The following is a 25,913-nucleotide window of genomic DNA, read 5'->3' on the forward strand; positions in this document are numbered from 1 at the left end:
AATATCCAGTTTCATTTTTGAAGATTTAGGTTAGAAGATTGATATTTTAAGAAGTTTTATGAACAACTAGAAACGAGGGAAAAATAAGATGTATCTAGTTCCGTACAGAGTTATCTGTATCTGTTTCAGTGGGAAACGTATTTTAGAAACACCAAGCCAGGTTTGAGGCTATTTCCACTGAAGAACAATGACTTATTTCTTTTTCTTTCTTTCTTTTTTAATGCTAAAATGTCGCAAATGAAGTGTATATTCTACATAGTTCTTAAAAAATATAGAGAAAAACTTAAAGGTCTTACAAAATGGCCTAGTAACTCATTAAGGTGCATACAGTTACAGCATGCAACGCTGCCTAAAGCTACAAATTGTTGCTTTTATATTCCTATAACTGATTTACCGATTAATAAACACACAGCAAAGGATGCTATTCACTGTTTTTTGAGGTGCTATATGAGGTGTATTTCATCACTTTTAGACTATTCCAAGCTGGTTGTGTGTGTGTCCCCACCCCCGTGTCCAGTTTTTGTGCTAAGCTAATTGGCTTTATATTTAACACACAGACATGGTCTCTTCTACAAATAAGCATACTGACCTACTTTAACGGTCAATTTGTTTTAAAGCAATGGTTCCAATATGCTTCCACTGAACATGGAAGCCAGTGAGCGATAACATCCTACTCACTGATTTGTCTAAGGCCATGGTGCTCAAACTGTGGGACCTGTACCACCAGTGGTACGCAAGCTTCCTACTACTGTTCTACTGTATAACTCATGTGTATGTGGTGACAGTGGATAATAAACTAGTACAATTTTTTTTGTTTGGTACAATAAACGCATTGAGAGGAGTACGCTCATTTATGTAGGGTGCCAAAATTCAAAATGGCCAACTTCCTGTTGCGTTGATGCCATGGTTTTTTTGTTAATCTTGGGCTATAACATTCGGTGGAACTCAGTTTCGGCTCTATTTTCATGTTAGGGGGCGCTATAGAGCCCTTGAGCAACACACAGGTTTTTATACATGTTATATTTAATAATAAGAGTCACCTTATCTCTCGCTCCACCTTAATCTAATGTCACTATACCAGTGTGAGAAAGAGGAGGATGATAAGAGAGCAAATGATTTTACTGGGGATTAAATCTGCCTCCTGTGAAAGTTCCATAGCCTGATATTTTCGCAGGTGGTGCTTGGTATAAGAAGTTTGAGAACCGCTGAATTTTTGAGTTTGACTTGGTTAAAACAAGGGCGGCAGCTCAGGGTGAACGAATCAACCCCAAACTGGGTAAGGTAAAAATAATTGTAAAAAAAAAGAAATAAACAAGAGTAGCGCTGATTTTCTCTATGTTGCCCAATGATTCCATCACTGTTTATAGGTGCATTTAGGGCACTTTGGGTATTTTCGGGTGTTGGGATACAAAAAGAAAGCTATGATGATAAATAACTGGCACAGTCATGTACTTGTATGGGTCACATATGTACTTTTCTGAGTGAAATATATTTCTAAAAGTAGTCACATCACCCACTGACATTAAATCAATAGCACAATAACACACATACTTGAACATGTATCAACACAGTATCAGCATGGCACCTTTGTGACCAAAGAAACAGCCAGTATATGTATATGTAGTGAATTATTATTACATTTCAGAATGCCTGTCTTTAAGAGCGACATGTGCAGTTTTTGCATTAGTTACATTCACGACACGTTGACATTATTTAAAAGGAATAATAGTGGGGACACGTTGTAATATCTGCAGCATTTACAACAAATCAAACGTGTGATTCGCCCTCTCTTCACTTGACTACACGTGCGACACACCGCTTCATTTACTTTACACTGACAATAAGACAGCACAGCTGTCCCAGAAGAACCTAGCACAGATATGATTTATTATTATAATAACGTACTAAATAGACACATCTATCTTTGAGCACTAGTCTGTTCTTACAGTGTATTGATAGCAGTGGTTTGAGGAGACTTGAAAGAGGCACATTTGAATTTGGATAAAAGTTATTTCAGCCCAGATCCCAAAGCCATATGTTCACTTTTGCAATTCTTTACAGACATTTGTAACCAGAAACCCAACTGGTTTGTAACTTCTTTTTTTAAAATCTACTCCTCCATCTCGTGACTTTGCCAACTTCTGACAACCACTGCTGCTTTGTCCCGTTTAGAGTCTTGACGACTTGAGACAAAAAAGGACACGTTAGTAGAAAAGACGGACAATTTAAAGTCTAAGACAGGACATTTTCAAGTTCTAAGCTTTCTCCCTGAAGAGCCGTGAAACATAAACATCTTGTGCCACACATACAATCCGAAAAGCCACGGGAAAAGCATTGGTAACACAGGCAAACGTCTTGTTTAATATACACATCTGTGTCTAAGAGGGACATGTTTTAATAGGAGGAGTTATTTAGGTATTGCATTAAATGGGGCAGCTCCTTGCATATGCCACCACTTGGCACACAGACTAGGCACAACATCAGGAAACAAACCCAGCTTCCCTCTCTGACATCAGGTTTAGAAGTACCAATTAAGACGTCTGTCATCATAGATATCAGACATAAATATTCAGTTTTAATTTCAGGAACCTAGGACACGGGGAATCATGGGTTGTGGCTGAGTCCAAGACTCACTCACTTAAAATATGAAGTGAAAGTGGCTGCACCTGTTCATTTACACCATGTTTAGTTAGAAATCACGGTGAAAGCAGAGACCAAAAATACATTTCTTTTTAGGCCATTAGATAAATACAGGCAATCATGAGTCGCAGACATGTAACACTTGGTGATTTAAGCCGTCTGATCTGTAAAGACAGGCGTTCACAACATCACCTCAGCCACTTTAAGGCAGTTTGTGTCTTTAATCCAGAAGGTCATATCTCAAAATCTCTTCACCCAGGCCCTTTAGTGCAGACGTGATTGTGAATCGGTGAATCATTCATTTTTTTGTTGTTTTTTTGTTGCTGTTGCATGATGATGAAGTAAAGGGAAGAGTAATGTTGTATTTGTTAGTTATTATTACCCATTGAGTAGCAGATACTGACGACATGAAACCAGAGAACAAAAACTGATCCAAACCTTATCTTACATTGACAACTGAAAACATCTAAAGTGGGTATCACTGTTGATTACTGGATTTTCGTACAAGAGGAACACCGGGCTAATACACGGTATGTTTGTAACAACAAATATTGCCTTTAATTGCAAATAACATATTTATTTATTTATTTATTTATTTTTAAATGAGTGTTGTTTTGAGTTCTTTATGAGGGAAACTAAAGTCTCCTCCTCTGCGGCTGAGCTGATAAATGAAAGGCACAAACAAACCAATAACAACTCACTGATGTTGTGTCATTGAGCAAGAAGAGACCACGGGAACAATCGGAATAATGGTATAACACGAGTGTCACATTTGTGGCCATCTCGGAAACGTAAACATGACATAAAACACTTTTTTATATAATTTCTGATGAACTGTAATGGTTGTAGACTAGCGGCAGGTCCACAGATGATGCTCTGGATTCTCCAGAATTAACTTTTCACAGTCTGACTTTAGAACAGTCAAATGTGTTGGGTCGCCATATGTGATGGCTCCAACCCATAAAGGGCTTTTAATCCTACACATGAATATTTGTGTGTGTGTGTGTGTGTGTGTGTGTTTGTGTGTGCATACGTTGGCTGCACCTTTAAGGTATGGGTATGTATGGCTGTAAGAATGAGGGAGCTCTACTGCTCAGCCTGATCAAGTCAGTATCCATCAAAATGGCTGCCGTAAAGCAAGAATAGTACATCCAGTCCTGTATTTGTCACCGCAGCTTTCCTACGTCGTTAATCTGTGACGTTTTCACACTGCCACCCAGTCAGTGTGCAGTGTATATGAGGAACATGTCTGCTGCATTCAGAAAGATGGCCGCCCTGCTGCTGAACATGTGTCAGGGACTTTAACTAGTGTTTCTGGAAAGGCTTACTGAGTTAAGTGCCACTGGCGCCGCCACTAGCAGTTTGGGGACGGGACAGAAATGGGTTTCCATGGGAACGCACTGGAGCTCCACTGGATCAGAAGTCAATAGCTCTGAGGGCTCTACTGGAAGACAGAGAGAGACATGTTTTTCATAACTTTTAGGTATCATGAGAAAAAAAAGATGAGACTGAAACCATTTATAATGTAAAGCCAGCATTTTCAGTATTGTCACTTTCCATTTGTTTAAAAAAAATTAATAAATAAATAAATACTGAACAAAATATTAGTTTAGTGTTGTTTATGTAATAGAGCTGCTAAAGTCCCCTCGTCTGTGTACATGTCTACAATAAAAGAGTGGATGTATTTCATCTCCAGCCCATTACATAAACAATAATGACAGAGACAGACAGTGGATAATGACTGGGGTTAAACGCCAAACTAAGATATTAAGCTGAAAACAGTTATTATTATAATGTTTAATTTGACTCAAATCCTTTTTTCATTTGCTTACATCAGACTTAAAAGTGAGGACGGATCAGACGTGAACATGATGATAAATGATGACATTACAAACGAGTTTCTTTCACCAGATGGAGGAAAGAAAAAAAAAAGACACCCTAAAAGCTCTTTAAAACAAAGAAGTGAAATGAAAGGGCAAACCTGATTCGAGGCAGCAGATTCAGCGAAAGGAACAGTGGTGACTGGGGTCGAGGCCGACGAAACAGTGGAGGTGGCGGCACCGTGCATCATGGGAACTTTTATTCGGGCAAGTCAGACGACAGACAGAGGACGAGGATGTGGGCGGGGAGGAGGGGGGGGGACAGGAATGATATGATTACCATGGCAAAATGTGTCGGAATAAAAAAGTCGTGGCACAAGTCACGTGATACTGCCGGGATGAATTTGAACAAGTACCAAGACACATGCAAACGAAATAAGACAGATACTTTTCAAAGTAGCCAACAAGATACAGAAATGAAACAAAGGCATTGTCCACTGACAAAATGGTTGTTAAACAAGCAAGGCAATACAAAGGCATACAATCTAATCAGACTGGAGTATCTGATAATTGTATTCAATGGGCGGAGCATGTGAATGGAGTGAGCAAATGATCTTCATTAAAAAACCAAAACGTTCTCAATTATTATGCTAGTTTATCTCTAAATCTGTCAATAAAATGTGCTTTTTTTGTGCTGGATTTAGTGACTGGCTTTGCAAGATAAATTCCAACATCTCACAACTCATATGACCATCATGATATTCAGGCCGTCTGGATTTATATTGATTTTACGGCTGTGGAATTGTGCAAAAAAAACTTTCCAATGAGTGAGTGCTTCTTTCTGCCCCTTTTTCCAAGATAACTTTCACTTTATATATCTGGCAGTTATTCAACCGTTTAGGAATCACGGTACTGAGAGGCTGACGTCACAAACGTGTGACGCGATGGTAAATCTGGTAAATCGATCGAAGTCCTTATTTATCTGCTCTGAGTAATGGTAGTTATTGGTCGACGCCAGGATGGTAACAGAAGGGTTAATATCCTTTGGTGCTGATGATCTTGACAGAGAAATGACCAATGCCTTTAATACAATAAGAGATATTTGTGTCATTTTACAGCTGTGTAGGTTGTTTTTTTGACTCATTAAAGTAAATGCCTCCATTTTGCTGGGAAGGTCGTCTTTTTGCAGTCTAACACAAAGCAAAATCTTCACGGCACACCTTTGTTCATAAAACAAGCACAAGCCTCTCAAAACACAACACAAACACTCTCATTCACAGCTATTACGCCCCGTCTTCTCCTCCGTCTCTGGACTCAATTGGCATGTGAGATTGGCATGCAGAGCACTGTTAGATCTCAGTCAAACAGCATGCTGCATGCTTATTGGCTCTCTGACGCTGATGAGATTAACTCCTTAGGAACCTAGATTTGATATTGCATGACAACACGTTTACAATATTAGTTGTTACAAAGGAAGTTTGGTTCACGCTACAGATGTATGGACGTTTGATACCCAGCACTACAGCTGTGTGATCTGTTGTCTAACTACCAGAAACACCCAGAGCTACATTCAGACAAGCACTGGGAACTGAGTTACTCGTTCATGTATTAGCTTAACCTGAACAAAACTGGCCCATGGGCATGTTCTGCAGTTCCCACCCCTGGGCTCTGACCCAGAAATACAAGATCACGGTACACAGACAAAGAAAAGGAGACCAAGTGCATGCTCTGGTAGCTCCAGAAATGTACTTTTTTTTAAGTTTGAGGATGATGGGAATGGTGCTTGACACGCTAGCTGCCAGCTAATCTTGTTTTGGTCTGTGATGTAATAGTTCAACCCGGAAAAGCCTAATACTAACAAGCTGAAAGGTGGCATTTCACTAAGCTGAGACAGGCACACTTCATTCAATCAATTCCCTACCTTATATACTGGTACAAAGACAGTAAAACAGCATAAACAATATACCACCGTAGCTGTCCTAACAGCACTCTCTCCTCCACTCTGCTTCAGGTAGTCAGGTAATAAATAAAATATTTTTCAGAGTGAAGCTTCAACGAGGGATAGCACAGGTGTTGTCTGGATAGGTATGACATGTGAGAGGACCCCTCACCATTCAAGCCATGTACTGACAGTAAGCAATTTGGGGTTTTGCCTGCAGCTGCTCCACTCTCGCCTTTGTGAGGCCGGAGTTTTTTATTTGTCCAACAAGACACAGGAGGAAGCCTTACACCAAGAGCAATCGACTCATCTGAGACGGCTATGAAATGGAACTACAGACACAGCGTCGGGTTTCTGTTCAGCACAATTCATCTTGGAACTTGAACTACACGATCTCGGAAGTCGGAAGATCTCTGTGCATTCCACACGACACAATGTGCTGCGTTAAGCTCAGAAGGTGTTTTTTGCACAGTCACTGGGAGTACACTCTATATGAGTGACCAGTGGAGGTCACACAGTACCCCTTCTTCAGGAGTTCCTGACGAAGGTGCCACATGGCATAGTGGCTAACACTCTTGCCTTACAGCAAAAAGACCCAGGTTCACGACCTGGGTCTTTTTGCTGAGGGCCTTTCTGTATGGAGTTTAAGTGTTCTCATTGTGTGTTTGTGGGATTTCTCTGGGTTCTCCAGTTTCCTCCCACAGTCCAAAAACATGTAAAGTAAATGATTGTTTGTCTCTATGTGTTGGCCCTGTAATAAACCCTGGTGACCTGTCCAGAGTGTACCCCACCTTTCCACCCTGTCTCAGCTGGGATTGGCTCCAGTGGCCCGCGACCCTCACGTGGAGGATAAAGCAGTAGACAAGGAGTCCCTGACTCATATGATTTTTCATAAGAAAACACATGGGACATGAGGAATGATCTGTGAAATTAAATAAGCTCCACTGCATGTGCACAGATTGCCTGCTGAACATTGTGTGATATCTATTAAGTTTTCTAATGTTCTTTTTCCTTCTTCCACCGATGAGCCGCTGTTGTATTCCTGTTCAGGTTTCAGACGCCGTCACTGACTGGCTGTGACTCCCAGATCCCATAATGAATCCAAGTCATTTAACATAAAAACCCTTGTGTTTATCGGCCCCTGACAAACCCTGGAGGAACTGTGGTGTAGCAACTCACCAGTGGGGATAAAGGCTGGTTGCTGCAGCTGCATGTTGGCCAGAGCTTGCTGGTAGTGGAACATGCTGTGGTTGAAAACGGCGGATGCAGCTCCATTGCTCTTCTCTAAGATTTGCCTCTTTGGTAGTGGCTGCATGACTCCTTGTGGCAAAGCCTGGTCGAGAGAGAACCAGAGGAAAGAAGGGGGAAACAAAGACTTTTTTTAGCAACTTTATAAAACTTGCCCTTGTATTTAAACTATCTGGTGTTATCTAAGAGTAAATTATGCCAATAGACATATATGTTACTATTTACCACCACAAGAGGGCACTGCAACATCTACAATTTTTGTGGAATGTGGGAAAGCCCATAGGTCAGGCCAAGAGGAAAATGAGATTACTGTGATTTTATTCTCTAATGGGCTCAACACTGAAACATCCGACTGCAGTGGGAGATAACCAAGACAAATCTTAATTTATATTATTAGTAACATATGAATAGGACTTGAATATATGAAAGAAACATGGCGAGGCCTGTGCAGGATTATGATTTTAATTAGTCAAGCTGCTTTTGGGACTGTTAAAAAAGCCCCCAAAGTATGGATTGATCCATTTGAATATCTATGTTTGTTTTTTTCAACATTACCATGTCTTCTAAAAGATCAAAATATCTACTACATTTTAGTATGATCTGCAATGTGTTAAAAAATGGTAAAGTTCCAAATTACGTTTAATATTTTCAACTGTGTCATCAGTTACTAGTTCTTAGAGTTATTTTCAAACGGGAGGCTTTGGATTGTTTGGGGGTAAAAATCACTTTCTGTGTGGCAACATGGACCATGCACTCACTGCCGACAGTACCACACAGTTGCTGTTGAACTATTTGTTTGATGTCCATTTAATCTTATATGAAAATTGAGTGAATTTGTTCGTTGTTGACAGCATTCAGAGCAGAAGTCCAGACCCATGCAAGATCCTGTGAGGCAGACATCCATGGTAGTGTTGTTCAGAGTAGCAGTAAAAGTGACATCACTGCTTTTCATATTACTACTTTGTCTTTGTATTATTACATCATTGTTTTCAATGTGTTTCTTTTTTAAATGATTATCTTACATCTGCTCACTATTCAAACTGCAGCCTGCTTTCGCTGGCTTCACTGACCTTGGCTCAGACATAGGCACAGTAGCACACATTCAGAGAAAACGTCATCACATTTCAAGCTGGCTGCTGGATACTGTGACACCCTGATCCTTCAATGCATCAGTAAATAGTGCAGAACAAGAAATTCTTCTACCGCCTCTCTGCAGCGTTAAGCAGATACGATGTTGACTTGCAACTTTTGAGGAGGTTAGTGTTTGTTTGCAACTGTGTGTTTGTATTGTAGGGTTTGACTGATTTATGGTAGAAAAAAATAAAGGCGAGTTCTCGACGTTACGACTCACCAGGCCTGTGTTGTTGATCGCGTTTTGACTGGCTTGGTGCTGTGCAGCCTTGATCCTGGCCTGCAGGTGAGCAGGGGGATGGAAGTACTTGCACTTGTCTCGGCTGCAGCGGCCCTTGATGTAGTCCATGCAGACAATGACTGAGTTTTCGCTGCAGTCCACCATGCCGGCCTCTAGGGGGTGAGCGTAGCGGCAGTCGCTCTCTCCCCGCGTGCAGTTACCGCGTTGAAATTCCCGACAAACCTGGCAGGGCCAGAGGGAGAAACTAGTCAACATTTACTTTTCATCATACTTAAGCCAAACATAGAAGCACAACAACTGCTCACAGGCTCACATACCTCCAGCTTGTCTGTGCGCACATGTTTTTGTGCAGAGGTGCCGTTGCCCATGGCTGCCAAGCCAGTTGGACTCCCAGGAACCAGAAGGGGAGTACTGGGCAGCAGCTCAGGCATCAAGCCCATGGCTGGGCCCATGTGGCTCAGATAGGGGCTGAACGCCATACTGGGACTCGTTGCCAAGGAGTGCGTCACTGGGAATGTGGTCTGAGGGAAGGAGAGAATAACCACGACAAGAGAAACAAAACAAGTTACAGCAGAGCTTCAATAAAAGTGGTAAACGCTGGAGGACTAGGTGGTAACATTATTGGTACGGTGTTTTCTTTTGCAGAAACAACCACAATTCAATTACCTTGTACTATATAATTACTGAATGGCAAAGTAAATCAAAATAAGTCATAGTTGGGCCTTTAAATTTTAACCTCACTGAAGCGGAATAAGATAAGTACATATACAAATACATAAAAGCAATTCGTAACATCATATGGGTTTCACTATGTGAACATTTTGGACATTCTATTTGACTTGAATCACTGGTTATTTCCAGGTTTTAATCCAGGTTCAATAGTAGCAGTGTAAAAAATATTGATACACTAAATAATATTCTGCGTTGATATATCAGAAAAATCCTTGACAGTGGCTTTCTAACATTGGGGTTGTGTTGTATTTAAGACTCCAACCACTAATTAGCTTCTGAAACTAGAGTATTTTAGAGGTAAAAATTGTAATATTTAGCCTTATAGTATCCCAATATATCACTATACCGTGTATCATATTGTGAGTATTGCAACATTCCTGCCAATACACTGTCGTATTTAATAAATATAACTTTTGATGAACAAAATGAACAAAAGGTTACTTTGGCCTTCATCATAGAGATGGATAGGCAGACCCTGCCTTAGGCATGACTGGTGGTGCTTGCATTAATTAAAAAGTTGTGGTTTGATTGTGCTCTGCTCACTATGGGCTGCAGCTGTGTTCCTGGCAACATGAACTGCATCTGTTGAGCCAACATGGCTGCCGCAGCCTTCTGCTGGATCAGGTTGTTCCTCCCGTTAATCTCCAGCTGGGTTTTCAGGTGTGGAGGTGGGTGCAGGTATTTACAGTTCTCACGTGTGCAGCGGCCCTGAGGAGCAGAGAGGAGGGAGGTGAGTGTGAGAGCAGACAGACAGGCAGGTGGAGATTTATAGAGAAGAGAGATGAGCACAGACTGTGTGAGAGAGGCTAAATCAGTCTGGGGTTTGCCTCAGGACAGACTGAAAAGACCACCAGACCTAAAAAAGTCTTAGTGTAGCTGAGGACTCACAGACATAATATACAATAAAACACACATACAGTGTAAGACCTGTCTTGCAAATGATGTTAAAACAAATAATTCATGCAATACTTTCTAAATGTGCTCATAACATTAAAGGCAGCAGTGTGAGCAAAACAGAAATGTAAACATGTGGACAAACATTTTTTTAGACAGATTTAATTTGAAACAAATTAGCTTTTAAGTTACAGTTAAACTGCACATATACAATTATACAATTAAAGCAATGTGTAGTATTTAACCCAGCTTTGGATTGTCCACAGTAGCGCAGCAGAACTCAAATAAACCACATCGACAAGAGATAAAAGCCGGAGAGTGAAAACATATGCCTGACTCTCACTGTACCATGTGACTGATAGTACCGATAGTAATCACCATGTGGTAGATATGGGAGCATAAATAACTTACTTAAAATACTTATAATCATATCATAATTACTACTGTGGTATATAATTATATTATTTTCATTGTGATATTATAGCTTCTTTTTTTAACATTATCCTTCCCCCATGGCAAATCAGTTTGCAGCAAAAATCACAGAGAATTTTCCACTTGACATAATAACAACGACAGAGCTTTTGATTGACAGGTGATAGCTGACTTGTGCCCAAACAGGAAGTGACTGCAGGTAAATGTGTCATCAGTTGCAAAGAGCTACATTTTTGCCCATCCAAACTAAAACTTATACCCAGAACTAAAATGGAGCCAGCAGAGTTTTCAAACTCTGTTTGTAAATGAAAACTGAGTCATGTGGATATGTTGCTGCCTGCTGACAGAAACAGCAGCAAGGAGAGAAGATTTCTGGATGCTGCAGGTCTGGAATAATGTGTGCTTCAGCTGTGTCCGTACTCATGAAAGAAACCGCGGGGGCACCGAAAGGGTCAGTTATATTCAGTCTGTCAGATTCTGCGATATATCACTTGACTGAGTGAAACTGGAAGCTTTTACTGAATCACATGACATACAGAGCTATTGTTATTCATTTTTTAAATGACAGACAACTGTTGTGGCAAAAGCCAAAAAAAAATACAACACAAAAACTTAAACCCTACCCCATTTCACTAAAGTAACGTGGCAAACAGTGTGAGTCATCACCCGAGAACCTGTCAAACACATACGATCATACACAGAAACTTGATGAAGTGAAGGAGGGAGGTGCTTTTTGCCTTAATGCTTGTAAAATAAATTCATATTATAACTTGTGAGATACAGATTTATTCCATGATTGATGTGCAGTACTAACATCTGCGTTTTACAAAGCTACATTTTATCACTATGGCTTGAGTGGACAAAAATGGCACAAGTTCTTCCTGTCACTGTTGTAATAAGTAACGCCAAAGCGTGCAAAACACAAAGGCAACTTAAGGTAGAATAACTGCACATTCTTGTGGGAGCTTGCATTCAAACTGCAGGGAGTAACACAACAATGCTAATGTCCAGTACTTTGCTGGATTTATATGGTAATTAATTTGCATTGTCAAACAAAATTAGTGACATAAGGTACAATAAAATATAGGTAACTGACTGTATTAAATTGTATTGTAATATTCCACCAAAGACTGGGCAGTGCATTACACAATGTTGGAGGTCAGAACAAGGTCAAATGGCAGAATCTGGGAAGAAATTAGCTGCTGAACAAGTGTTTGCTGTGACACAAATTTTAAGGTTAGTTATGTGAAGGAGAGTTTCTCAAAAACAGCACACACACATATAAAACGCAAACAAGCACGTGCAGAGCATCAACCATTTGTTAGCAAAAGCAGCATGCAGCACCATGGTTGAACAAGCGCTTCTCTGCTGCTGCACAGATGTACAGTACAAAGACCAAGCTCATCCCTGTGTGCAAAGCTTTATTCAACCTTTGCAGGTAGAAATTGATGGCGATGAGACTTTAACTGTCAGACTTTCCTTAATATACAGGTGACACTGTAATCACTTCAATTGTCAGTCAGTCATCATCTAACCGCTTTATCCTCCACCAGAGGGTCGCGGGGGGTGCTGTGCCAATCTCAGCTACATCGAGCGATAGGCAGGGTACACCCTGGACAGTTCGCCAGTCCATCACAGGGCCACACACAACTAGAGACATACAACCATTCACTCTCACACTCACTCCTACGGTCAATTTTAGAGTGTCCAATTCACCTAATCCCCACATTGCATGTTTTTGGACTGTGGGAGGAAGCCGGAGAACCCGGAGAGAACCCACGCGCACACGGGGAGAACATGCAAACTCCATGCAGAAAGGCCCTTGTTCCAACCGGGGCTCGAACCCGGGTCTTCTCGCTGCAAGGCGAGAGTGCTAACCACTACTCCACCGTGTAACCCTCACTTCAATTGTGTTTGGTCTAAAACAATTGTATATTCAACAAAGGCAAAGACATTTCCGCAAAATTAAAAGGGCATTTTGCCCAGACCAAACTAACAAGGACTATAGGACAGTTTAGAGACAAAAAAATGCATCAGATCATTACATTGAGGCATTGGAAAGATGAATCAATCTAATAATGACAACAATCTTTGTTCATTCATTTTCTAAATTACTCAAAACTGTGGATCCTAAATAAGGTAAACGTGTTAAAATAATTAAATAATTGCTTCTATATATTGATATATTTCTGATTTCTTGTATCAGCATCTTTTTCTTTTTTTGGGGGGGTTTCTAACAAATCTTAAATCATATTTTGGGCCCAAATTTATTATTATCAAAGAATGGTGTTCAAGCTGTGCCCTTCATCCTAGTCAGAGTCTGTGGGGAAGGTGAAGATGGTGCTGCAGGAACACTGCAGGTCAGCACGTGCTCAGAGGAGGAACTGCAATCTGCATTAAACCCCTGGGCTGCCAGCAGCTGTCTGCCCCTGCAGATGAGCCGTTGACCCGCTAAACTACCTTCACTGATCATCTGTCATCAGACCAGTTCATGAGGTGATCATAACGCAAGTGTGCTACACAGAGGACAGAACACCAAAGCAACTTATAATACAACACTGATGACAAACTGACATCATGGTGCAGAGACTCTGACGTTGATGGATGATGTCGCGCTGAGCTGATGGCACGTAAAAAAAAAGGGTTTGGCAGCCGGGAGAAACTGTGTAAACAGGAGGGAAGAAACCACAGAGTCGCCCACTACAGCATCCAAGAGGAGTTCATGGCGCACAACAGACAAAAAAAGCATACAACATGTTACACAAACACTCTCACCTACACTGGATATGTGTGCAAGCTTTACGTCAGTAAACTGTGTGTTTAGGGATGAGTCTGTAACGAGGAGTGAAGCCCATGAGCCCAGCAAACTGCCCAAGCTCGGAGGGAAAGAAAAGCACCTATTAATTCACACGCCCCCCACAAAAGTGCATGTGAGTGACAGGAGAAGAGGCCGTGAGAAGATGTCAGCCAACTCATCTATAATAAAATTTGGTTACCTGAACCACAAAGACTTTTTGTGCATAAATACCGCCAAAAGAAAACACAGCACAATGGGTAATTTCTGCAAAGCGACACTAACGGTCTAGGTCTTGTCTTGGTCTCAACCCCTCAAAGTCTTGGTCTTGTCTTGGTCTCGATACACTGTGGTCTTGGTCTCCACTTGGTCTAGGTTTAAGTGGTCTTGACTACAACATTACACCACACAGCACAGAGAAAGTCCCTGTAAGTACAGTGTGCTGTTGTTGATGCATTGAGGGGGAAAAGATGAGACAGGAAGTTTTAATCATTGCACACATAACAACAAAACCTGATGTTTTTCTGCAGCTAAGAGGGTCGTGTTTCCCAGGGCAGGAGTACCAATTAATCTAATTTTCCACAAAACAAGCATTTTAAATAAGTTGTTGTTGGGTCTGACAGCTTTTTTGGCACACTGCAGACCAAAAACACATATCTGCAAACGGTGGAAAAAAGTCTTCATTTGCAGCACTTATCGTGATGTCATCAGAAAGTGACACTCCTCTCAAGTCTACTGTATACTGGGCAGATGGGATGGCCGCACTAATCATATGAGATGACAGCAGCACTCCAGTTAACAAGGTAAAAATAAGTAGGCCGTGAGCTGCCCCCTCTCTTCCCTGCAGCAGATTCAGATGGAGCTAATGGAGGAGCAACAGGGGGATGACAGCGGTCAGGTTGTACCGGGCTCGAGTTGCCAGATATAGGAGGGATGGTGAGGAGTGAGACCATTATCGGATAAATCCATGACATAACAATAATCTTTAGGTGTGCAGCAGGAGAAAGTTGTGACATTCTGTCAGGCACAGCATGCACGAGACACTTCTTTATTTTTTTCCTCCTTCAAAAACAATGATTGTCAGCTGAGTATAATATAAAAACAATGAGGGTAGAAACACTGTAAAGAGGTGTGTGCTGACACACTGCTCTGCCACCAAAGCCCTGCTGCAGCTCCTGATAAAAAAAAAAAAAGGCTGCTGTGACATTCGACTGTCATAACCTTCAGTTCTTTCTCAAACTAACAACATGACCCCTGGGCTTCCAACAGGCAAATGTGTCATTTAATGCTCGTTCACTGCTGTTGGCACAAAGCAACTTGCCTTTTTCTCCCATTCAATTCAACCAGTACAGAGCCAGGCTGTTGCTCTGTGCTAAAAACAGCCGTGCCACTCAGGAAGATCAAACTATCCAATGGGTACGCACTCCTGTGCTGTTGCTAGGCCGCCCCTTTCTTTTTCTCTCCCGCTCACTCCCTCTCCATCTCCCTCCTGCTCTGGAGGACATAACACAGAAAAATGGCTGAATAATAAATTCTAACTCAATAAAGCAGGAGACAGCAGCTGCACTCAGACAGAAACCCCCCTGTCTGGCTCTCACTTCTTCACTGCAGGAAAGCTGGTTAAACAAAATCTCTTGCAAACACACGTGCATCCATGCATACAGTACACACACACTGGCACGGCGACAGTGTGATTTCATCACAACTGTCCCTTTGTGTAAAAATGAACCTGAGCTTTTCTTAAATACAGAAAAAGCCTCATCTGTCTCATCTGTCTCATCTGCACAAGCAGTGATAGTGTTGTAGCTCTGTGGTGGATGAGAGAGGATGAAGAGGCAGGAGATGCCTTGATGCGTTGCTGCAGTGATGAAGCATTATGACCAACTAGCCCACATTAGGGGTGGAGGAACAGACACAGCAGAGCAACAGATTACAAGATAAAAATACTGATAACAGAGGATATTTTTGGACACTATTATACATATGTGCATGTGTTCAGAAAAAAAGAATCCTATGACAGATTAGCTGGTTTAAATTAATGTTGGGTGACGAAACAACATAAACCGAGAACAGATAAGTCTCAGTTCTGGTTGGCTGAAAACTGTGAGTTAGCCTTAAATGTAGAGACATTTTAAGTAGTGGTAGTGAATATTTCCGTTCTCACTCTTATGTTTTATGGAGGTTTTGGCAATGCACATGATGTCATTATATGGAGACCAAAATGAAACAATCTACTGTATCAATTAAGACTGTTGGCTGATGTAACAACACTATTCCACAAAAAGATATATCATCAGTCTCATTTGTTTTTAAACAGACATGTTCATTACAAATTCATTGCTTTAGAAAAAACATTATGGGCTAACCGCAACTTTTTAAAATTAAAATATAAGCTGTAAAAAGGTTGGCTCTATTAACCAACTGACACAGTTTACAAGGTTCTCTACCAGGTAACTGTTTAACTGATTGTGATGATGTGAAGAATTCAAATGGAAGATGATGCCCTGAATGAACGATGGCCTAAACCATTGTCACATTAAATATATGGCATGTTTCCATTTTGTTCCCCCCTGGCAATCAATAAAGTATTTCTTTTAATATATGTCTAATCTTGGGTCACTTCACCTGAAATAAAGACCACCTGCACTATAAAACTAAACAGGAAACTCTATTGTGGTTATATGGGTGTGTTTGTGTGTGTGTGGAATAAGCGGGCACCAGCTTAACTTCAGTATTTATACAATACTCTGCAGAGCCAACCATAACACATATGTCAAAAAAAAACAACATAATATTATATGGTAGGTGTTAATTATGAGTAAAATGGCTGTTGCGTTATTACCTTCAGCGAGTCAAAGCAGGCGATGACTCGGCCGTTCTCCACATGGCAGCTCCGGGACGGATGGGCAAACTTGCACTCAGCATCAGACCTTGAGCAGGTACCTCTCTGAAACTCACGACACACTTCCAAGGTCAGCCATTTGGTGTCACGTCCCATGGTCATGCTGACAGCCATCAGAGATATAACAGGGAACAGTGGTGGGGGCAGACAGATGGAAAACTGTCTGGTGAGTGCAAGGGTGACTAATAGTGATGCAAGAGAGAAAAAATCCTCACCAAAACAGAGAGGAAAAAGAAGCTAAAATAGTTTGTCCTCAGCGCAAACAGGCAACGAGTCCTCCCGATCAGTTTATTTTGGGGGATGTTTATTAGTTTTTCCTGGGAAATGTGGCAGCTGAGGTTTCTCTGCTGTGAGATAGAGGGCCTTGGCCGTGAGCAGAGGCCAGCTCTGTCTCAAAAAAAGAAAAAAAATGGGAGAAAAACAGAAACTACTCTGAAGACATCACTCTGGAATGCTTGGATATGTCAATGAGCATCTGTGCCTTCATCTAAATCAAAAGACGCCTACTGTAAGTCACTATTATATTCACGTCAACATGGCCAAGGCTGTCGCAGTCTCTACAGAGCTAGATATGCTTAAACGGCTTGAAAACGAAGAATTCTGAAGAACAAAAAAGCAGAGGCCTATGGGGATGGTTTCCTCACACTGATGAGATGAGGCGGCGACTCAGCTCACGGTACGTGGGGACTGTAGCTCAGCAACATGGGATGGATGACTTTGTGGCTGTCAGGATAACATATAGCCTCAATTCAAGGCCAAACACACACTGAGCCACGTCCTGCTCCGGTAAAGTCAGACACAAGCACACAGCCCCTTGCAGTAGGCACTTCAGAGTTCCACTTCCTCCTCTTACTTCAGTCTCTTTCTCATCCCTCCTTCACTGTCCTTTATTCTTCTCTTGTCATCCTCCTCACTGACCTCTCCTCTGCATGTCCTTGCTTGGTTGTCTTGCTGTAGATAATAAAAACAGATGAGCAAACATTAATCCAAAAACAATGTACAGCAGCCTGTTGAAGAGAGAATGTTAATATGAAGCTACAACCTTGTCTAGAGCTTGTTTTTAAACGATGAGGACCCAGAGGCAGGAGCAGACGGTGGATGCAGAAGAGCCAGAGAGAGCAGAGCGACAAACAATTAGAGGAGCAAAGCATACGGGAGGAAGGAAGGCAGCAATGAACAGCAAAGGGCAAGCTATAGCTTGATTAAGTGATAGAAGAGGGGAGAGAGAGAGGGAGAGCGGAAGAGGAAGAAAGGATGAAGGAAGATTGCAGGCAGGACAGAGACGACACTTCAACTCCCCTGAGCTCCACAAAGCAGAAAGTAATTGACTAACTTAACATTGACATAAATCCGGCTACAATATACAGTGAAAGGTGGCGTCCTTGAGGTGGCACAGCCTGGCACGTGTGGTCGACACACAAACACTTATGGATGTGGAGGGAAGAAAGAGGAAAGAGAGAGAGATAGGACAGAAAGAGAAGGGGTAATTCTTCACAAATGCAGCTGCTGTGAAGCAACGGCCAATCGGGCAAACTTTTGCAAGCAGGCAGAATACAACCTTCAGCCAATGACAGGGCAGTTTCAACAGAGGCTCCTCCCTCCACATAGCCCGTCCTTGTTCCTCCCAGGTTTTTCTTCCACTGATACACAGTCATGGCTGAGCCACATGTTAATATTCAAACTGTACAACAATGCGCAGCTGACTCCCAAAAGCTTTGTCTTCTTATAGACGAGCTAAAGTAATCATGTCTTCCTCAAAGCCAAGACTGTACTGCAGTGTGACGTAAGGAAGGTGCATGCTGTGAGGGAGCAGGGTGACATGTCCAGACAGTAACTGAATACAGATAACAATCAAGTGACGTGGCTCAAAAATAATAAAATATACAGGTTTATCTTCATACAGGAAGACAAACTGTCCAAACTGCATTTTAAAGAATGACAGTAAAGAGTGAGGAGGGAGATTCTTGGTAGTTCATGAATGCACAAAGTAAATAATCAATAGGTGAGATGCAGGATAGAAGAGGTAAGAAAAAACAAGAGTAGGTGGAGATGGGAGGTTGAGGCAGATATTATCAGTCCCTGTGTCTGGTGGCGGCAGACACAGACAGAGGAGGGGGGTAGAAATGAGTGTGTATGAGAGCACGCAGCTAGGCAGCCCAGTAGGAGCATACTGCAGTGGAGTGGGAGAGGAAAGGATGGGGGGAGTGGGAAGTGAATTGATACATCCACCTTCAAACATAGGACAAAAGACACATCCCACAACCCACAAATGGCAGAACGAGAGATGAACAGGTACAGCCATTGCTTTGCTTGCTTAACCCCTGTCCAGGTCCATGCCTCCTCCTTCTTCTTTTCCTCCGAGTTTACTTACAGATCAATAGAAACTTTTCTCCAGGGATGTGAGACATGCACTGCTCCTACAGCATTGCCTGTCCTGTATTTATGTCCATGTCAGTATCATGGGCTCTGGCTTGTGCACGCCCTGACAACGCAGCCGGGCAATATGTAATCTGCATCATCAATATGCTCCTGAGCCTCACTCCTCATTTCCTCTCTCATCACTCTCTCACCACACCAGACACCAAATGGTGCAGAGTTGCCATCTCAACAATTCCTGGAAGCTACACAGCAATATTGGCTCTTCTCCAAAAGCCATTCCAGTTTATACTGCACCCTGTACCTTTGAATATGCACAGTGATGATCTATCATCTTTCCACCAGTTTCACTGCCCCCGAAAACTCACAGACTGTTTAACCAGGCCGTTGCTTGTTGACTTCGCCTCTATCAGAACCAATGGAGTGACTACAGTTAAAAATAGAGAAATCATGCCATGGTATAATTTATAAGTGGGTTAAGAGAGAGAGACACGTCTCCTTAGATGAATTTCCTTAAATTCCTTAAATGATTTTCCTTGAATTTCCTGCAACATGAACAGATGACCTGCGAGAGCTAGTAGATTTAACATTCAGGCGGGATAGCAAGTAGGGTTTTATTAATTAGTTACTCATAAGTGGGTGCAAACACTTTATTCCTGAATGTAGGCAGTGGGACATGTTGATGGACAGATGACTCACAGTTCAGACAGAAGAACGACGAGCAGCTCTGTGCGCGTGGCTGTGTTTGAACAGCTTTGGGCTAAATAATGTCGGCATTTCATGAAATTAGATACAAAAGTTTAATTAAGGGTTGGTTCGAAGAGCTCTTATAGCTAAGTCAATATTGATCTGAGAATTTTGTTGGGAAAACGAGGGCTCGATGTGGCTCTGCATGTTTGAGGCAACATTTGAGCGGTTACAGCCCACTCACGATAATAACAGAGCTTGAAAATAAGATATGTCATTAAAATATACTCCAGGATTGAAGGTATTGAGTGTTTGCATTAAGAATGTATATACTGTATATTATATTTTGGAGTAATTCATTTAATTTAGTGAACCAAATGTCAGAAAATTAAAAAGGATTCCATTATACTTACCTACCACCACTTTTCCAGAAAAGTATGTTAATGAAACAAATATATATTACAAAGAAAGACAGTCCTCACATTAAGAGAATGTGCTTAAAAACACTAATATCATTTGTTTACTACTGAAAAAAGTTCATTTGTATGGAATGACTCTTCAAGTGGCAAATGAAATAATAATAAAAAAAGCGTGTACATGCACGACAGAACTTGTCAGACTTTTACTCCCCAGTATTAGTGGTCACATGCAAAGATGAGAGCGGTGAATCCATACAGAATGATTTAGTAATTTTAGTCAATCTGCTGCTGCATGTCTCTCAGGTGTCTACAGGACAAGGAGGGTGGAACAGAAAACATGTGTGTGGGGGGGTAGTACACGGAGGACGGATGGAGGTGGCTGCTGTTGACTCGGGTGCACTGCGTCCCTCGTCAAACACTGAGCATTAAAGGGCAAACGATAGGCTAACCTTCACTGAAGCTCTGACGTCTGCATTATGGCTGGTGTGTCGGCTGAGTGCCATCTAAACACCGCCGCCGCCCTGTGCTGTATCTGCTCAAACTATCAGAAGATTTACGAAAAACAAAAAAAACATCATTTTAATTTCTTTCCATTGGTTGAAGGCAATTTTAAAGACATTTTAGTTTCTGCTATTACATTTATTTTGAACTTCTCTAAATCAAGAGCATTTGGACAAATAATATAGGAGTACTAACAGAGGAGTTGAAGTGGTAATTAAAACATAATTATTATTCATTATTAGTGATTTAGTTTTTTTTTAAAACAAACAAACAATTAAATTAAAAACCAAAAAAGGTTTTCTCCCACATAATCTACACAAGCTTGATTAACAGAATTAATATAAAGTAGAATAAAATATTTTCTACATGGCCTGATTGTGTTTGTTCTGTTATTTTACAAATGCATTTTACGTGTTATGAACCACTGTGCCAAGAAGTGTCCGACTGACACGTGATCTATGTTGATTTTGGAAATATGACTCATGGTTTATTGTCTCAAGAAAAGCATCATTCAATTTGGGTTTAAGGAGGAAAAGAGAGTCACAGTTAAAGATACTATTGAATCGAAACAGTTGTAGAATTGCAAGTATTTTGGAGACAATTGAATCTTGACAAAGGGATATTATCCACATAGCCCTATAATATGCTAAAAAAATTGATAGATGATAGTTAAAACTGAAGAGCTGAAATCTGAATTTAAATGTCAAACTGATATCATTTTATGCGTGAAAAGGAATTAAGGATTCAGCTTGATTTAAGGTATAGTTTCAAATAAAACGACAAAGCTGAACATTTTATTGGACTTTTTCAATCTGTAGTTTCCAACCGCTTGGTAAATTTCACTTTTGCACGTGCTGTTTAAAATACTAAATTTGTGAAAACACAACTGTGATGTAAATAATACATGTGGACGTCAGATGACGACAGAGGCAGCTCTTCAAACACAAATTACATACAAAGACATAGATGGTGCAAAACAGGTAAAGATAACACCAATGACCAAATGACATGTAATGATTAAAAAGCACACTCTGATGGAACCGTCAATCACAGTGAGAGTAAAATCCAATAGGGAGGGTCAGGGAGCAAAGTAAATATGTTAAGTATCACTAATCCTTTCAGCTCATTAAAACTCCCATTCAAACCTCCGTCCCGTACAGCAGGGCTGTTTCTTATAAACAGGACAACATCAGCAACGTAAAGCATGAATACTTGAAATGAGCAACTGGGCAACCGATCCTAAAAGTTGGAATTTCGGGAAAAGAATTTAACGAGGCGTCATAAGCTTTCAGTTTACCTTGCTATAATACTAAGCTGAGGCTTCACATCCCTGCAGAGAGATAATGAAAGTAATTTTAGCTGAACCAATCATGTGTTGTCTGCATGACATTTTGATTTGTTATTGCCGCTATGCTGCTGGTGAATGCTTTTATTTGTACCATAAAAGATGAGGCATAATGTGTGTCAGAGGGGAAATGAAAACAGGTAATGTGGGAAATAAGGTGGTATGCTCTGTGTGTGTGTGTACTTCTATTTGTTACCTATTTCCTGGCATAAACGCTAACCATGTCAGGATCAGTAGTCCTTGTGGAGACCAAAACCTGGTCCTAATAAGGCAGAACCTCTTTTCTGAGGAACTGGTTGAGTGTAGTGTTTATGGTTAAGGTTAGGGATTGGTTAGGTCAATGCAGTGTCCCAAGAAGAACAGCTGTGCAAACCTGTGCCTGTGCCTGTGTGTGTGTGTGTCTGCACGTCTACACAAAATTTCTACCACTCTTACAATTTCAAAGGGCTGTTTGAGGGTAAAAAACTTGTTTTTAGGGAAAGATTTAAGTTACAAGTAATCATAGGATAATGGTTAGGCATTGTGTAACTGAGAGTCCTCATCAAACACAGTCCTCAAGTACTGAAAACCAGTGCCAGTTTCAGTTTATCTGTGTTTATATTTAGTAAAATAAAACTAGCTCGACTGGTGCAGAGTCCACAGCCTGAAGGGAGTGTGAACTTGTCTAGACTGGCTTTATCGTTACAAAATTACGATGACAATACGTCCACTTAAAATGCACGCAGACTTGAATTGACAAGCAGTGACGACAGAGTGTGACCATGGTGTGTCTGCTGACCTCTCTGACCCACAGGGGCAAACAAGGACAAGACTAAACCTCCTACACTGACAAATGTGTGGATGCTGGATGCATATACACACACTCTCTCACACACAGTGAGAAAGAAAGTATTGGGAGGACATTAATAAATACAAATCATTACCTTGCCCATTCTCTTTATATTTAACACATGGGTTAACCCCAGATCTTACCCTAACCTAAACCAAATTTGAACCCTAAACGTAAAAGGCTTTTTTAATTTGCGAGCTACAGCTACAATATCCTCATATGCTCACAGTGATAGTGCAGAGTTTGTGCAGATATCATTGTTTGGACATTGCATTGACTCCAGTTATTTTGGACAGCCTATCCACAAAAACCTCCCCAACCAGTTCATGCCAAACCCTAACTAGAATTCACATGTTTGGCACATAACCTTCACCAGGGCCTCTGAAATGAGATGGATTCTGCCACATTAAGAGGACTGGGCCTGACAAGGTCAGTGTGGTCCTTTAGATGTAATAAATCTGACACACACACACACACACGCACACACACACACACACAGATGTATCGTACTAGGACACTGCAATAACACCCTTAACCATAACCAGATAATGCCTGACCCCAACCTTACCCTGAACTCATATCTTAGCCCCTATAACTGGTCTCTACGAAGAATACCGTTCCAGACCAGGAGAGTGTTTATACATTAAAAAGTACTAAAATGTGAACAAAAATGAGTGCATACACACACTCACTTGTCTCTCTTCCTGTGAGGACACTCAGATGTCCCTCAAAAAGCCATTTGAAGTTGCGAGGACCTGCTAAAAATACATATGTATATGGGAATGTTTAGTTTGTATTGCAGTTGTCTATATGTTATTGTCTATTATGTATCATTCAGTATCATAACAAACACTTTTATGTTGAAATTATGTGAAATATCATCATGTATATTGTTATTGTTGTATTGTGATGGAATATTGTGATATGATGTTAAGCAAATTTCCCACATAGTTATGATTGGCCCCCTCCTGACCAGACTTGACACTCATTGACCCTTAGGTTGTTTGAGTTTCCTTTTTCTACTTTTTAGATTTCATAAATGCAACAAACTATGTTTTTGTGTTTGCTATTAATACTAAAGGTTGCAGACCCCTAGTTTAGGAGTTACAGTAATGAGAAGTAAATGGTCTGTATTTATATAGGGATAGCCATCAGGAGCAACATGGAGTTAATTGTCTTGCCCATGGACACAACAGTATGTAGACTAGCTGAGCCCGGAATCAAACCCACAACATTTGAGTGAAGGACAAAACACTACCACTGAGCTACTGTCGTCACCCCAAGTAGAAGGCATGCCAAATCCTGTCGGCGACGACATAACAGAGGGGTTAACTGAACCACGATTCAAATCCTAGCCCTAAACTAAACCCCTTCACCTCAGAAATGAGGTTCTGTCTCATTGGGACCAGGTTTTGGTCTATGCCAGAAAAGGTCCTAAAGAAGTAACACAAACACACAATGCAAGTGAAGTGGACATGATACAGTTAATACAGTGATTCATAAAGTAATTTTACAGATGTGTTTTTTCCTCTTTTTTCTCTGTAGCAGGATAAATTCAAACACAGCCACTGTGTTTGTGGAGCCCGGACTAAAACATGACAGCTGTAACAACATGATTTGTACGAACGCCACTGCTCACGGCAGCACTGCCCACAGAGCGTGTTATAAACGTTATTACTGTTAGTAAAGAAACAAAGGTGGGTCTCAGAAGCCTCCGCGCAACAGGCAGACGTCTAATGACAACCACATGGCTTGAATATCACATCCACTTCTACTAACCCAGGTTATTTATTTAAATGCGTCAGGAATGATTTCATATTGCTGCAAAGTCATAACTGCGCCAGACGTGTTTCGCCTCTTACCTGCTCGTAGTCCAGACGATCACATTCAAACGTCTTCTTCTGGAATAACGTCGTTTTGACAGTTACTGTGGTTATTTTCTTCTGCGTGAGGCTCGTCTGTCTGACATGAACAGTCAGCGGTGAGTGAGTGAGTGAGTGGGGGGAATAGCAGAGGAACAGCGCCGTTGTTGTTAGCTACAAATAATAAAAGCTAGCCAAGTAGAAAATGTGTGTTATCACCGCCGCGGAGGAGTGGGGGAAAAACAAGAGGGTGGCAGACGAAATGTTCGCTGCTTCTAAATCTGCTCGACGGCAAAAAAAACCCAGCAGATTAAAAAAATCAGAGGCAGGGCAAAATGGTGAGGGAGGAGTTGGGAGTGTGTGTGCGTGTGTGTGTGTGTGGCAGCAGTGAAGAAGACGTCGCAGGTAAGATCAGTACGTTAGGTACATGAACTGCACGAGGTGGTAATCTTTACATGTTATATATTCAAAGATATAATATGTGATATCAACAAGATACGGTTTGTCATGTATTCATGTATTTTGTTGAGTACGTTAAAGCCTCAAACTGTGGTACGTACCACGAAGCTTCATCTGTTGGTACTTGGTACAAAAATGAAACAAATAACAAAAAATAAAATAATAATAAATAACACTGCAATATATATTTCTTTAACATCAATATAGCTAGAGAAAAGTCCATAGTTGACGTTGCTCGACCTATTTACACCACTGTAACTGTTTTAATGTTGGCAATAATGGTACTATTTCAAGAGCTCAATATTTTCTCAGGTGGTGCTTGCTATTAAACGTTTTTCATTAGTACTTCATTAAAAGGACCCAATTCATATTGCTTCCCACCAATTGGGTTAATTGAACACTTCAGAAACTGACCCCAGCCATGTGGGACTACATCAACTGTATTCCTGGTGTTCCCAAGTCCAGATAAATGGGAAGGATGAGTCAGAAGGGCATGCGATGAATAAAAAGAAAGAAATATGCGGATCAATTAAAAAAAGCAGAAGATCCACTGTGGCAACCTGTAGAGAGGGTCACAGATTTTTCGGAGGGCTGTGGTGCCAGTACCAGAAGGGACGTAACGTGGAAGTGGAAGAAGAGATGGCTTCTAACTATATCACATA

The 25,913-nt window shown here is 41.1% G+C and overlaps 1 protein-coding gene across 3 annotated transcripts; it reads right to left on the reverse strand.

The window, feature by feature from the left end:
* Nucleotides 1-1,051: 1,051 nt before the first annotated feature.
* Nucleotides 1,052-25,225, reverse strand: mbnl3 (muscleblind-like splicing regulator 3). 3 transcript variants are annotated; one of them, XM_044040090.1, is made up of 8 exons: nt 24,793-25,225; nt 16,714-17,724; nt 10,295-10,459; nt 9,337-9,540; nt 8,999-9,241; nt 7,579-7,732; nt 4,622-4,716; nt 1,052-4,081 (listed from the first exon to the last, which is right to left on the reverse strand). In XM_044040090.1, the coding sequence occupies exons 2-8, from the start codon at nt 16,885-16,887 to the stop codon at nt 4,064-4,066; spliced, it is 1,053 nt and encodes a 350-aa protein (XP_043896025.1). In that variant the 5' UTR covers nt 16,888-17,724; nt 24,793-25,225; the 3' UTR covers nt 1,052-4,063. The 3 variants fall into 3 exon arrangements, with proteins under 3 accessions (XP_043896025.1, XP_043896027.1, XP_043896026.1); XM_044040092.1 differs by having other exon boundaries at nt 1,052-4,084; XM_044040091.1 differs by lacking the exon at nt 24,793-25,225 and adding an exon at nt 17,816-18,231.
* Between the last annotated feature and the right edge of the window lie 688 nt (nt 25,226-25,913).

This window comes from Solea senegalensis, linkage group LG12 (assembly GCF_019176455.1).
Source record: "Solea senegalensis isolate Sse05_10M linkage group LG12, IFAPA_SoseM_1, whole genome shotgun sequence".
In the NCBI taxonomy this organism is placed as follows: Eukaryota; Metazoa; Chordata; class Actinopteri; order Pleuronectiformes; family Soleidae; genus Solea; species Solea senegalensis.

Excerpts from the sequence above, each read along its gene's own strand:
- mbnl3 (XM_044040090.1), bottom strand. The coding sequence starts at position 16,887 with ATGGCTGTCAGCATGACCATGGGACGTGACACCAAATGGCTGACCTTG. Across the intron at positions 9,541-10,294 it reads GAACACAGCTGCAGCCCATA|ACCACATTCCCAGTGACGCA; the intron begins GTGAGCAGAGCA and ends TCCTTCCCTCAG. Across the intron at positions 4,717-7,578 it reads ACCAGCCTTTATCCCCACTG|TTCCCATGATGCACGGTGCC; the intron begins GTGAGTTGCTAC and ends CCCGAATAAAAG.